We start from the raw sequence: 16,293 nt of genomic DNA, 5'->3' as shown, positions 1-16,293 counted from the left end.
TGTGTGTAACATTGGGGACTAGCTAGGAATGGTGCAACAAACCTATAATTCCTGATACTGGGGGAGGCTGGGGCTAGTGGATCACCTGAGCTCAGGGATTCTCAACAACAAGAGAGCTAAACCCAATTGTGTGTCTGCACTAAGTCAAGCTCTAATATGGTAAGCCCCCAAGAGTAAGGGACCACCAGATTGCCTAAAGAGGGCCAAACTAGTTAGGTTAGAAATAGAGCAGATCAAAGCTTTCATGCCAAGCCAAAAAGCAGTGGTATCAGATCTATAAGTAGCTATTTCACTTTCAACCTGTGTGAGCTAGGGAGACTCAAAGAAAGGAAGGAATAAGGAAGGAAAAAAAAAACTTAAAAGGAAGTGCAGAAAATATCTAGTTCAGCATCTTGTTGGTCACATAACTTCTCATTATTTCTTACAGTGCAATGATATTCTATTTCATCTATAAGCCACAATTTGCTCATCTATTCTCCAATTGATGGATATCACTTTACTTTAAAGTTCTTTTTCTTTTCTCTGCCTTTTAATGCTACCTTCAGGATCAAAAATTGTGTTTTGTTCGAGACTGTTCATTCCCCAGTACTATTTGGCTTCTCAGCCTCCCCTCTTTTATCCCTATCTGTCTATTGACTTTGATGTATCTCTACAACAAACACTTTGTGTAAGCATGTATGTGTGTTCAGTTCTTTTCAGATGAAAGTAAAGTTCTTCTTTTCACTCAACTCAGTTATGAAAAGTAGCAAGTTCCACCAATTTTCTTACTTTCCACACTAACATATTCTTTTCACCCTCTTTACCATCTTAAAAAAACTAAAAACAACCAATCTACCCCTCAGGTTCTCCATTTTAAAAAAATTAACTTCTTCAATACTCCTTAAAGGGACACGTTTCTTATTCTATTAAAATTTTAAGTATTTGTTTAGTGTTTTATTTTTCCCCAATCACACGTAAAACCAATTTTTAACATTTGTTTTTAAAATTTTGAGCTCCAATTCTCTTCTTTCCTCCCTGCTCCTCTTAATGAGAAGGCAAGCCATTTGATATAGGTTATACATATGTTCCTATTAGAATTTTAGCAGTGCATTATCACACATTCCCTTCCACTTGCCCAAATAAGTTGATCTTTCTTGGTTTCCCTGGATTCTTGTATATGTACTTGAAAGTTCCTACTCAGCACTAGTCTTTTAAGCAGGAATTCTTGAAAGTCCTTTATTCTATTAAAGGTCCATTTTTCCCCCTGTGGAATTATACTTAGTTTTTCAGGACTTGGTTCCAAGTCCAAATCATTTGCCTTTTAAATTGTTATATTCCAAGATCTATAAGCTGCTATGTCTGGTGTGATACTGACTATGGTTCTTTGGTACCTGAACTACTTCTTTCCAGATGTTTGCATTACTTTTTCTTTGACATAAAAGCTGCATTTTAGCAATGGCATTTCTCTGACTTTTCCTTTTATATAGTTTATTTTAGGAGGTGATAATACATTCTATCTTCACTTTGCCTTTGGTTCTAAGGGATATAAATTTTTTTTCCTTTTACTTCTTGAAATATAGTATACAGACTTGTTTTTTATATTAAGGTTTTTACAAAGGCCAGTGCTTCTTAAGGGTAGCTAGGTGGCACAGCCTGGAGTTAAGAATACCTGAGTTCAAATCCAGCCTCAGGCACTTATTAGCTGCAGGACCCTGGGCAAGTCACTTAACCCTGTTTGCCTCAGCTTCCTCATCTGTAAAATGAGCTAGAGCAGGAAATGGCAAACCATTCCAGCACCTTGCCAATAAAATCCCAAATAAAGTCACAGAGTTGGACATGACTGAAATGACTCAACAAAATAGTCTCTTACAGACAAAAAAAGAAAAAGAGAAAAAAACAGCATTGCTGATCAACACATTGAAAAAGCCTGAAAACATGTGCAATATATATTTGTGTTCCTTCCTTCTCTTCAAAGGAGTGGGATGGGAACATTATCTCATAACACTTTCTTCAAGCCATGCTTATTATTTATAATTTTTCAACATTCACTTTTGATTGTGTGGGGGAAGGAGAGGAAAAGGGGTTGTTTTTTCCATTTGCATTGCTGTAGTCATTGTGTATATTGTATTTTTGGTTTAATTTACTTCATTCTGAATTAGTTCATATTAATCTTTCCATTATTCTTTACATTCATTTATTAATTATTTATTACAGCACAGTAATATTTCATTACATTCACATACCATAACTTGTTTGGCTATTCCCCAACCAATGGGTATCTATGTTGTTTCCATTCCTTTGCTATCACAAAAAGTGCTACTATGAATATTTTGGTATATGTAGGGTAGATGTTTGGTTTATCAATGGCCTCTTATGATATAAGTATAGTAACAAAATCTCTGGGTCAAGGGTATGGACATTTTAGGTGCCTTATTTGCATAATTCCAAATTCTTTTGCAAAACAGCTGTATTGATTCCCAGCTCCATCAACAATGTACTAGGTTGGCAATCTTCCCACAACCCCTCCAACATTGACTCCAACCCCTCCATCTTTTGTTATCTCTGCCAGTTTGCAATGTGTGAGGTGAAATCATAAGGTTGTTTCAATTTGAATTTCTCTTATTATTAGTGTTTTAGAGCATTCTTTCATATGGTTGTTTAGGGTTTTTAATTCTTTTTAGAATTGTTTGTTCATATTATTTGACCACTTATTTATTAGGGAATGGCTTTTGGTTCCAAATATATTTGTGTGTATGTATACTTGTACATATTTATGTTTAGATCTATTTGTAAATATGCAAATGTATAGCTATACACACACATTATATATATATATATATATATATATATATATATATATATTTGTATATCTGTGTACATTAATTGTTTTTACATCTTGGATATAAAACTCCAATCAGAGAAATCATGAAAAAACTATTTTTCCCCCACTGGATCACTTCCCTTCTTATCCTAGGTACATTAATTTTGTGATGTAGCTGTTCAGTTTCATGTAATCAAAGTTAATAAAGATAATTTTATCTTTTGTAATGGCCTGTATTCTTTGTTTGGTTAAAAATATATTTCCTACCCATATACTTGAGAGGTTACAATCTGCTTTTCTTCTTTTTTTATAGACAATGTTAATTTAATATTAAGGTCAGTCAGGTATCTACCTAGAATGCATTACAGAATGCAGAATAAGCTGTTGGTCACTAAGCTGAATTTCTGCCAGACTGCTTTCTACTTGTCCCAATAATTTTTATAAATGGGGAGTTTTTTCCTAAATAATTTATGTTTTCTAGTTTATTGAACAGTGGGATAGAGTTCCAGTGTTTCTGATTCTCTCTTGTTTTGTCTGTTCCATTGATCTACCACTTTATTTATAACTAACAACAGATTATTTGGATGGCTGCTACTTTATATAATTTGAGATTCAGAAATAGTATCTACCTCCATCCCTATCTTTTTTCATTATTTCCTTTGATAATTGAGAACTTTTACTTTTTTCAAATGGATTTTATTATTTTTTGAATTGTATAAAGAATCTCTTTGATAATTTAATTGGTTCAACATTAAAACCGTATATTAACTTTGATAATACTGTGATTTTTATTAAATTGGAATTATGGCTTAGCCATATTTTTCCAGCTATTTAAGTTATTCTTTATTCCTTTAGGAATATTTTGTAATTGAATTTATACAAATCTTTTCTGTGCTTTGGTAGCTAGATCCCCAGATATTTAGTGTGTTCTATAGTAATTTTCAATGGGATTTCCCTTTATATTTTTTACCTTTTGGATTCTGTTATTATTATATGGAAATACTGTTAATATTTAAGGATTTATTTTGAAGACTGCAACTTTACTACAGCTATTAGTTGTCTTAAATAGCATCTTTGCTGACTTCCTAGAATTTTTCCAAGTATAACATCATATTATCAGGACACAGGGATATTTTTACCTCCTCTTTATCTTTATGCCTTCAATTTCTTATTCTTTGTCTTATTGCTGTTGCTAGCATTTCCAGAACTATATCAAATAATTGTGGGGAGAGTAGGCATCCTTGCTCTACTTCTTTATTTCTTGGTAATGGTTTTTAATATATTCTCATTGTGTATAAAGCTTGCTTTTGGTTTTAGATAGGTGCTTTTTATATTATATATATATATATATACATATATACATACACACACACACACATATAGGTAATATATATAATATTAATTTTAAAAGTCTCTTTATACCTATAATTGGTATGCCTTTCAGCATAAATGAGTATTATACATTGTCAAAGGCTCTCCCCCCCCCACACACATCTTTTGAGATGATCATGTGGTTTTGGATATTTTGGTTTTTAATATGATTACATTGATAGTTTTCCTAATGTTAAATCATCATTGCATCCTTGTCATAAATCTAACTTGGTCATGATGCATGATTTCTTGGATGAATCATGGTAGTCTGTTTGGATTTTATTTTTAAAAATTTTAATTGTTATTCGTTAATGATATTGGTCTCTAGTTCCCCTAAGCTTTATTCTTCTTTACTTTAAGTATTAAGATTTTTATATAAAAAGAATTAAACAGAGTACTTTTTTTCCCTCAGTTTTTAAGAATATTTTGTGTAGTATTGGTACTACCTATTCTTTAAAAGTTTGATAGATTTCTCCTGTGAAATCCATCAGGAACAGAAGTTTTTTCCTTTGATAATTTTTTTACAATGGGTTCTATATCTGCCCTCTTCTAACCTTTCCTATTACTATCAAAGGCACCAGCATTCTTCTAATCACACAGGTTTATAATCTCAGTATCATCTTGGACTTTTTTACTTATTCTCACCCACATAGCCAATCAGTCGCTAAATTGAGCTGTTTCTTTCTTCACAAAATGTCTCACATCACTCTCTTTCTCACCATTCACACATACACCACCCTCTTTTAGGCCTTCATCATCTTTCTCCTAGCCTACTTTCAAAAATTCTTAATTGTTCTCCATGACTGAAGTCTCTCCCTTTTTCAATTCCCCTTCTCCCTAGTTGCCAAGTTATATTCTTTAAAATACAGTTCTAGGAGCAGCTAGGTGGTGCAGTGGATAGAGCACCGGCCCTGAAGTCAGGAGTACCTGAGTTCAAATCCAGCCTCAGACCAAACACTTGACACTTACTAGCTGTGTGACCCTGGGCAAGTCACTTAACCCCAACTGCCTAAAAAAAAAAACAAAAACATAAAATACAGTTCTGAACATTTCACTTTCATATTCAAGAAGCTCTAGTGTCTCCTCCTTGCCTCTAGTATAAAATGGAAACTCTGCTGTTTGCCTCTTAAACCTTAACAATCTGGCTCCAGCTTAACTTTCTAGGCTTAATGCACACTATTTCAATTGAAGGGGGCTACTTGCAGTTCCTTGCATAGGACACTACAAATCCTATCTCTCTATTTCTGTACAGGCTGTCCCTCTGCTTGAATGCATGCCTTTTTCATCTTCTTAGCTTTTTTCAAAACTCAGCTCAAGTGCTACCTTCTACAGAAATTCTATTCTGATCCCCAAAGTGGCTAATACCTCATCATCCCCCAGAAATTACTTTGTATCTATTTTACATCTATTTTGTTTTTATTTTTCTATGCATATGGAAAGAATATTTCCTTTTTAAAAATTTTGTATCCTCTTTGCCTAGCACAATGTCAAACAAAAAACTTTAAAAATGCCTTTTTAATTAATGATTTTATAAAATTTTAAAAAAAACTTATTTGGTCAGTGAATTCCCTGGGCAGTAGGTTTCTTTCTACCACTCCACCTTTTCCTCTTAAAGTAAGCAACATGTAAGTAATATCTGTATTCCTAAAAATCTGAGTAAGTCAGGTTTTTCTATCTTAAATCTTGTTTTCCCATTAACTTATATAATTTCAAAGATGTTTAATCTTCATTAATGATTGAGCTTCACTTCCTCAATCTTTTTAGCTTTAAGTTTGTTTAGAAATACCTAATGATATATAAAATACCTAAATGCATTAGGTACACATTTTAATTCTGTATAGAATTTAGATGAGAATATGATAATATAAATTTGGAATTCTGCCAAGTCATTTTTAAAAAATAAGTTATGTCTGTTAAAATAAGTTATGTATTATTTTTCAGTACTAAGATGTATATCTTAGTGCTTGGCACAGTAAAGATGCTCATTTATATTTTGATTGGTTATTCCTTTAAATGTATGATATTCACTAAAAGTATGATTTAGAGATAGAGGCCAAAGAAGTCTAAGCTGCACAAATTTAAATACAATGATTATTATAAAAATACTCTAAAAACATTTAAGCTAACTCCTTTTAAATACCAATGGCTGTCAGCACAAAGGACTTTATAAAAGATCTAAAACTGATTTAATTCTTCAACAGAGGATTCTTATTCTTAAAAGAGACAATTCAATTTTCTCCATGAAATAAACCAACTTAAAAATATTTTAATATTTCCAGTCTCATATTTAACACCCTAAGAAAATAAGTATAAGTTACTTTAATGACAAACAAAACAGGAGGTATGATTTGTAAATCATACTATAAAATTGTATAAAATATATACTACATTTTTATATATAAAATTTAAACCATAAAAATAACCAAAGCCAGGCCTAAAAAGCATTGGGTAGATTCTTTTTGTTTGTTTGTTTGTTTTTTGGCTAGGCAATGGGGTTAAGTGACTTGCCCAGTGTCACACAGCTAGTAAGTGTTATGTGTCTGAGGCTGGATTTGAACTCAGGTCCTCCTGAATCTAAGGCCAATGCTCTATCCACTGCACCACCTAGCTGTCCCTGGGTAGATTCTTAATGAATAACTTTTGGATGGATAAGAATGAAATTCACACAGGATGAAGCATTAATAGGTTGCAAACTGCATTGGAGGAGGAAATTTCCAAATTAATAAGATAATCAAAGTGAAGTCAATAAAGTACTCACTTTAGCAACTGCACATCTAACAGCCATAGATCTGTCACTTAGCAGAGATCTTGCATTCTTATAAATATCACGGTGACAGGAAGCTGCTGCACCACCCAGCCCATTTAGGACTTTTTGTAAACTCATTAAGATTTCACTTCGGCCTTGAGACTGTATATGTGCATAAAAAAAAATTTAAAAACCAATAAACAAATTCTTAAGTTAAGTGAGAACATCATACCAAATTGTTACTCCTGTTCTAAAGATACATGTAGATCAGTGTTATCCAAAGAACATGATCATATAACCCTTCTGGGTATGATTTCTATTGAAGGCAACTAGTAATTCCAGTCCAATATTATAAAAATATAGAATATCTCTAGAATAGAGGAATAGAAGATAAAGAAATTCTGGAGCAAAACAGAGGAAAACTGAGCCTATTTTAATGACTGTATAAAAAAAGTTACAGATAAATAGTTGTTACATAACTTTACATTTATTATTTTAGATGGAAAAAATTACCACTAGTAGCAACATTTTTTTCAGAATTGCTGAGTTAAAAGGCAAACTGAGTTTGCAAGCATAGTTCTAGATTTTAAGCAATGATTATTCAGAAAATAAGTTCCAGAAACTTGACAACAATGATTTAACATTAATAAAATAAGTTGTAACTGGAAAACAGAATGAAATTAAGTCAAATAACTGACTCAAGTTTTCTATTTAATCTACACAGTACTTTTCAGGCTTATCTAAAAATTAAATCCACTGTGACCTTACTTCAAGTAGCAAGGTAATAAGAACATGAAGATTAATTCAAGGGCACAAGTTGTTCAGGTACATATTTTATATTTCCAAGGGAAAGATATCCCACTTTTACAAGATGAATGAGAAATACTTAAGAAACATCAATGAAGAACACCTAAAAGGGACAACAAAACTCTTATCACATCTCCTATAATTTGTCACAAAAAGGTTGGCTCTTGCCCAATTATTAGCAGACCTCATGGTAATTGAGAAGAGGCATTCTCTAAGGTCCCCTAGAAAATTATGGATTTCCCTTCATCCTGACAAAAGTCTTGTTGTTAGTATAGGACTTTATTTATGTGGTACTACATATGACAAAAAAGATATAAGGTTCCCCAAGGATTCGTAGCTCCACAAAACTAGTGGAATATGTTGCTTTTTCACATGGAACAAGGATCTCTCTCCTCTTCACACTAAAGTTTAAGCAACAGAGTACATTTAGGAAATTTTCTATTGCCCTGAAACTTGATCATGAATTGCCTCTTACTAAATAGCTAAGTTGTCTAGTTACACAGATACAGGGCAAATGATTATCTATTTAAGCCAGATTAATTCTTCTCACAAACAAAACATACATATACATATAGGTAAGTTGTTTTGTAACTTACCTCTGCACTTTTCAGAGACTTCAAAAGATTGTTAACTGTTTCTGGAAATGCACTTCCTAACATCCTCCCCATTTTTTCATAAAATGCTCCAACACATGCTACTGCAGCCCTATAAGAAGTGATATTCCACCCTTAAAACCATCTCAATTGCCCAACATTCAAGTTAACAGGACAATTTCATATAGTTTTATTAAATAAAGTTCTCACCTTTAAAGTCAATTTGGATTATTCCAGATCTGGACTCACTTTTAATGTTTACTTTAATTAGTATGGCAATTATCACTACTAAAACTCAAACTTTTCAAAAATGTGTTTGATTTAGCAAGCGATGACAACTCCATTAAATCTCTGGTCAATAAATTTCAAATAGCAATCATTAACTAAAGGTCTACTTTGTATGTGCTTACAATGGAATAGAGGCAGAGATCAAACAACAATTCATACTCTCACGGCTCTAGTAGGGCATTCAAAAGATAAACACAGAAGGTAACTATAATGCATGATATCTTATGAGCGAATGAGAAATGTCCTGATTGCCATGCAAAGTCTCAGGAGGAAGGCACTAGCAGGTAAAAAGAATCCTATTGCTATTTCCAGAAATCTTAAGTGCATAGCATGAGATATGAAGGTAGTTTTGTATAAATATGAAGTGACAAATGATGAACAAGGCTATCTTCCTGGAGTGAGTATATAAGATGTACATGAATGCCTACTAAGACTCATTAAAACTAACTTTTTTTCAGGGCAGCTAGGTGGTACAGTGGATAGAGCATCAGCCCTGAAGTCAGGAGGACCTGAGTTCAAATTCGGCCTCAGACACATAACACTTACTAGCTGTGTGACCCTGGGCAAGTCACTTAACTCCAATTGCCTAAAAAAAAATTTTTTTTAAAACTAACTTTTTTCTCTCAAAAGTCCCCTGATTTGTGTGTGACTCAATGTAAGAAGGAAAGTGCAATGTACCCCTAGCGACTTTAAAGTTTAGATAGGAAATTGAAGAACTTAGCAACTCAGAAGACATTTTGATTTCTTCTTTCATAAATCATCCTGACTTCAGAAGAGGTCACAACACAAAAAAATTTGGCTATTTTACATAGATGATATTTAAGAGTAGAATTTGCATTGCTGGACCATGACCTAAAATATTTAAGAACAAGTTCCTAGCGAGGTAGAGAAATATATGTGCCAAAGTCAGTAAAGACTTTAATTGACCACAGATTCAGTCCCAATAGAACATTTGTATGTGTGCCACAAAACTGGCATTGATGTACAGAATTAATAAAGATGTCCCTTCATTTGGAAAAAATGTAATTCCACTAAAACAAGCATTACCTAAATTCTTGATTTGCTTTGCTAATAATACTATATTTCAGATATAGCAAGCAATGATGGAAATTCTAGATTCAGTCTGGATCAACCAAGAGTAATTGGTTGGCAAAATGGAAGTAACAGGAAGCTTGTGAACACATAATCACAGAATGTTAGTTCTAAAATTAACTTTGGAGATTATCTAGTCTAACCCTCTAATTTTACAAATGTCAAAAACTAGGCCCTAAGAAATTAAGTGAATTGTCCAGAGTAGCACAGCTAATAAGTAATAAACACAAGATCCAAACCTAGATCTTTTGATAAGAAGTCCAGTGTTGTTCTCCTACTTCACACTCAATTTTAGGTGATCCAAAAGGCAATAGAAAGATGCACTGTCAGTATAAATATGCTGTAGTATTTTATATTACCATGTTCATTGGAGTACAAGGAGTGGCATAAAAGATACCATCAGGGATATATAAAATTGGAGAAATCAAACTGATACTTTAGTAAGAAAAACAACATGTCAGCTGCATCCACAATAGAGAACCATCAGTGTCCATCTCTGTCTTCTGGGCAGGGAAAGAGGATATTTTTTTATCTGCTGATGCTGGTCAGAAAGTCTGGAAGGCTAAAGTCTAAAATTCAATTAAATTAAATAAACACTGAATGCATTCTGTTACTATACTAGATCCTGGATGTGATAAAGTTTAGATAATATATCTATCTTGCCCTCATGGAGTTTAACAGTTTTGTAAGGTGATTTTACACATACACATACAGAGAAATATAAAATCGTGATAAGTACAATGTAAGTCTGCATACAAATTGTTATATGAGGAGTAAGAGGGATATTCATTAGTGATAAGGGGATCAAGGCTGAAGAGAGAAGAAGACCAACAACCTCCACAAAGATAAACGTTTTCAATCTGAAAAAGGCAGAAGTAAAGAGATCATAGATGCCCCAAATATACAAAGTAAGAGTAAGAAAACAGGATGAACTACATCCTTGGCTAATGAGTAACCACAGAGGTACTATAAGGAATTATTAAGAAACCACAGAGGAGAAAAAAACCACAGAGAATGAGAGAAAAATCTTTAGACTTCATATGGGAAAATGTCTAACAGTCAAAAAAGGGGGCAAAGATAGATTTCCCAAGTTACAGAATAATAAATATTATGCCAATTTTCAGAAAAATTCTAGACTGTATTTATAAGCAGATGATTTGTAAGCATTTAGAAAAGCTGTGTCAGACTACTTTCATTTGGGAATAGGGGTGGGATAAGGCACTGCTAGTAAAACAGAAAGAAAATGATGATGACATAGCTTATCTTAATTTCTTCAAAGGATGTGATGAATTTTGATATCCTGGTGCATAAGAAGGCAAAAATTGCAGACTCAAAGATACTAAAAGTAGATTTACAACTAGTTGAAAATAACACCCAAATATTAATAATTGAGTGCCATCAATCTGGAAAGATGTCTTAGGTGCAATGCCAAAGGTTGTTGTCCTTGGTTCTGTCCAATTCTTCAATTTTATCAAAGAATTATATAAATATAGAAGCCAAATTTACCAAGTAGACTGATAACACACAGATGGGAGGAATAACTAAATGGCACATTCGTGATTCAAAATTATCTCAACAGGCTGAAACCAGTAAGATGAAATTTAATAGTAATAAATGTAAAGTCCTACATTTAGGTTAAAAAAGAAATCACTAGAAGAAAACCTAACTTGGCAACAGATAATATGAAAAATTATTTTGAGGCCTAGATGTGCAACAACTGGGGAATGACTATAAACACTACAGTATACTAATGTAATGCAACACTACTGTGCCAGAAAAGACAAATATGAATGATATAAACATGAAAAGGTTTTTATGAAATGACGCACTGTGAAGTAGAAAAAATATACACATTGACAACTACATGTAATACAAAAGAAAAAAACATTTTAAGTATGACAAAAAATTAATAGAAGAGGACACAGTTCAAATAAGTTGTTATTGTCAAAGTCCATTTTTTGTCTTATCAAAATGCAAAGAATTTAACTTTGGTTTTTGGCATTCTATTTCTCACTGTGGCTTATTTGTTTGCATTTGTTGAAGTTTTTATTCAATTTGTAATGAAAATTTATTTTTAAATTGTACTGACATAATTATTAAATACTTATTAGAGAAACCTTATTTGGAATGTACCTGTATACCATTTGGATCATGGGAAGTAATTACTCTTCCTATATTGTGTACAGGTTAAACCATTGAGAGACCCTTAATCTAGAATACAATTGACACTATGAAATTAATGAAGTCATATCATGACAAACAAGAGAAGAATGACTATTCTGCATTGGTTTATATCAAAATAAGTACTTACAATTTGGTTGGCAAATAGGCTGCAGTATCATCTTTGTTTTTGATAATATCATTACACTTGTCAAGAGTTTGAAAGACAGTGAAAGTATCTCCAATGCTATAAAGAGCTGCAAGATTTTTAGCTAACAATTTCCTTGTTGGAGGGCCAGGAGAACTACTTATTAATCCAGTGAGTTGTTCAACAAGCTTTTTCTGTTTTTCCTTCACATCAGTCTGTCACAAAAAAAGCACACAATATCACTTTTAGTTGCACATATAGTTTTACTATTTTTTGCCAATTAAAAAACTAGTATTGAAAACCTAAGATAGTCACAGAAATATACTATATTATACAACAACCATCAACAAAAACTGTAAGCTTCAGAAAGAGTACCAAGTTGCTAGGTGGCAACACTTGCTAGCTGTGTGACCCTGGGCAAGTCACTTAACTCCAACTGCCTCACCAAAAAAAAAAAAACAGTATCAAGTTGATTGAGCTCATTCCCCATCTTTCCTAAAATAAATCTTCCTTTCTTAGTCATGCAAATAGAAAAACCATACCTTGTTAGCAGCCACCAGGACTTTGTCAAGAAATCGCAACCACTCAAAGATAAAGACAGGCCTCTTTGCTTCAGTAATTTGGGCCAAAGCTTCTTCATTTAGCAATAAACTATGGGCCAACTCCATTATTGGTGAACTTCTTGAATCACGATGTGTGTGCCTTACCTAACAGATTAAAAACCATGAAACATTTCTTTTTCAATAAACTTTTAATGGAAAGCTAAACAAAGTTTAAAGCACTTAAAAATAAGTAGTTACCTTTCCCACTAGGTAAGTGGTCAAAGAATATGAACAAAGAATTCTTAAAAGAATTTCAAACTAACAGCAACCATATGAAAGAATGTTCCAAATCACAAATAAGAGAAATGCAAATAAAAAAACCTGAATTTTCATCTCATACCCAGCAAATTGGAAAAAATTACAAAAAAGGGAATAATCAATGTTGGAGGGTTTATGTTAAGACAAATACAATAATGCATTGGTGGAGCTGAAAATTGGTTCAACCATTCTGGGAAACAATTTGGAATTATGCAAAAAAAAAGTGGTTAAAATGTACATACAATTAGGAATCATGCAAAGAAAGTGGCTAAAATGTGCATACTCTTTCACACAGAGATTTTGCTGATGTGGTCAATGACAAAAACTATACACACCGAAATATTTATAGCATCATTTCTTGTAGAGGCAAAGAACTAAAAACCAAGTGGATGTCTTCCAATTAGAGAATGGCTAAATAAATTATGTACGTGAATGGAATAGACTATTACTAAGAGATGATGAATATGATTAATACAGGGAAATATGGGAAGACTTTTATGAAATAAGTGAAGTAAGCAAAACCAAGAAAACAATATGCATAACTACAACAATATGAATGGAAAGAATGAGAAAACAATTAACTGAATGCTACAAAATTATAATGACCAGGCTTGACCCAAAGAAGAGATATGAGAAAGCACCTCGTTTCACTTCATTGTAGACACTGGTAAATATGGCTGTGGAACGATGCATACAATGTCAATTTTTAAAAATATCTTGGTTAGTTTTGATGAATTGTTCTTTGCTCTCCTTTTTATTCTTTATTTTAAAGTATCACTCTCTGAGGGGGATGAGAGGGAAATGCTGAGAAATGTAGGTGATATAAAAACAAATATATCAATAAACATTTTATTTTTTACAAAGAAGCAAATCCTAAAATATGGAAGGGATTTTCAGTAAAGATCTTTGAAATATAAAATCATTTAAATAAACTATACCTCAAATTACAGGGATGGTGAACCTGTGGCCTTCTAGGTCCTTGAGTGTGGTCTTTTGACTGAGTCCAAGTTTTACAGAACAAATGCTTTTATTAGGGGATTTGGTCTGTGAAGTATGAATTTAGTCAAAGGGTCACACTTGAGCATCTAGAGGACCACATACGGCCTGAAGGCTGCAGGTTCCCCATCCCTGTCCCAGAACATACAGTTTTAACAGACAAAGATTTATATAAAAATTTAACAAATTCAACAATTTAACAAACATTATTTGAGTGCTCAAGTGCAAGGCACTGTGCTAGGAGTCTATGTATCAAAAATAAAACACAACACAGTGCACCTTCAAGAGAGATGCAACATATAAAACGATACGTATGATACAAGATAGAATGTCATGCAAAGTAGGAAATCTAGACCAAGAAAACAATTGTCTAGGAACATTTGAAGAGGAAGAAAACACCTTCAGCTGGTAGGAGCAGAAAAGACTTCACAGAAAACAGTGGTACCTGAGCCATGAGCCAAAACTTTAAAGATTCTAAGAGGCAGAAATGAATAGGGAACTTATTTGACATACAAAAGACTGCTTATATGAATATGTGGAAGCAGATGTCATGCTGAATTAACAGGTCATAATCTAATATAGCTAGAGTATTGAGTACATGAAGGAAGGTAATGTGAAATAAAGCTGAAAAGGTAGATTGGAGCCAGACTCTATAAAGAGGGAGAGGTAAGGTAGTTTAGATTACATATCCTAGAGGTATAGAGAATCACTAGGAGTTTTTTGAGCAGTGCAATGAGATAATGGTATGATCACAAACATGGGGAATCATATCTGACTAAAGTGTCTGAATTTCATCACATATCCTTGATTTACTAATCTTCTTAAAACTTTGGAGAGACAAACAAAAGAGTAGAAGTTGATTTTATGGTATACCCAAAGGCAACAAGAAATATCATTTCATGGGGCATTTATTTGGTCATCTTCTATTGAAATAAGTGCTCATGAAAAGTATTTGCAAAAATACTACCATGAAAATGACTATGGTTTATATGCTAACATCTCTTACAAAGAGATGAAGTAAAAAAGAAATCCTACAGAGAGCTAAATTAAATCAACATATACTTTGACATTTAGTGACTTCAGTGTAAAAGGTGGGCACAGGGGAGGGTACCACCACATTTTTTGCACTGCCAGTGAAGGCAACTTCTAGAGACCAGCAATGTGGAGCCAATTCTGATCCTAGAGCAGACATGGAGACAAGAACCACAATGAACCACAATGGTCTATGTGCCAAGACTATCAGCTATTATTATAAATCCCATTGTAATGAGGAGCAGGAGGGGAGATTGATTTCTCTCACTTCTTTTCCTTGTTTACAATTCATGATCTTGAAACACATCTTTACTTATTCCTTTCCATGGAGTTTCTGTGGTTGGGGAATACCACCACATATCTAATGATTTGCAGATAAAGCCAGAGGAGGCTGGGGAGATGGTTGGACAAAGAGGGTACATACTGTACAGGATTTATGTGATCACAGTATGTTAAGGCTTTGAATCCATACATGTAGGGAGTCATGTAAAGATAGAGGTCGGCCCAAAAGGAGAAGTTCATAAGTCTTGTATAGATCATAGTTCGCGTACTCTACATTCCAACCAAACTAATCTACTTTCAGTTCCTGCTACACAACAATATATTTTTCATTTCCATGCCTTGGCTCAGGCTGTCCACTATGCCTGGAATGAACTCTCTCGTTACCTTCACCTCTCAGAAGCCTTAGCTTCTTACAAGGTTTAGTTTAAGTGCTATCTCCTAGATGAGGCTGTCTTGATCCCCTCCGGAACTGCTAGTGCCTCCCCCAAATTACTTTGTATTTCCTTTGTAAACACTCCTCTCCCCCCCACCATTGAAATATGAGTTCTTTAAGACATTTTGTCTTATATCCCCAGTACTTGGCACATAGAAGAGTTCTTAATAAATGTTTATGAATTGATTGACTGATTGACAGTTGAATAATCTGTTAGAAAGTATGGTTGAGGAGTAGGGAACTTGAGAGATCAAAACTTGTTATCTCTCCAGAAGTTTCACGCCTGTACATCATGAACACACTCTATTTAAGACTGAGAAGGCTGGACATGGAGAGCACTGAATAACATCACAAAAATGAATTAATTATATTTTAACACACAGGCAATGACTCCTTACTGATATGGGAGTCATTCCTCAATCAGCTGTCTGTGTACCATCAGACCACCAACTTGTTAGAGCAAAGAAGGCTGGAAGAATAAACATGAGAAAAAGATATGGCACTAATTAAAACAACTCCAACTGATTTATTTTAAAACAAGTTACTGACACCAAAGGTCTAAAACAAAATACAAGGCATGTAGGGGAGTATGTATTTTTTGTCTTATACAAAGCATAATATACTTATTAACTTTCACTATCAGCCTATCGGCAAGGATGTAATAAGGATGAAAAATGGAACAATT

At 33.4% G+C, this 16,293-nt stretch overlaps 1 protein-coding gene across 1 annotated transcript in view; it reads right to left on the bottom strand.

Moving 5' to 3' along the window:
* The window catches only part of HEATR5B (HEAT repeat containing 5B), a 132,547-nt gene that overhangs the window by 114,444 nt on the left and 1,810 nt on the right, over positions 1–16,293 (bottom strand). Inside the window, 4 exon segments of the mRNA XM_078149770.1 lie at positions 6,930–7,079; positions 8,321–8,429; positions 12,009–12,220; positions 12,548–12,712. Of these exon segments, the coding sequence (XP_078005896.1) occupies positions 6,930–7,079; positions 8,321–8,429; positions 12,009–12,220; positions 12,548–12,673 (597 nt within the window). The 5' untranslated portion in view covers positions 12,674–12,712.

The sequence above is a fragment of the Phascolarctos cinereus genome, unplaced genomic scaffold (genome assembly GCF_003287225.1).
Source record: "Phascolarctos cinereus isolate Bilbo 61053 unplaced genomic scaffold, phaCin_HiC Scaffold_2;HRSCAF=192, whole genome shotgun sequence".
Classification (NCBI taxonomy): Eukaryota; Metazoa; Chordata; class Mammalia; order Diprotodontia; family Phascolarctidae; genus Phascolarctos; species Phascolarctos cinereus.
Note: the sequence above shows the minus strand (reverse complement) of the source record. Positions and strands in the feature narration are given on the sequence as shown.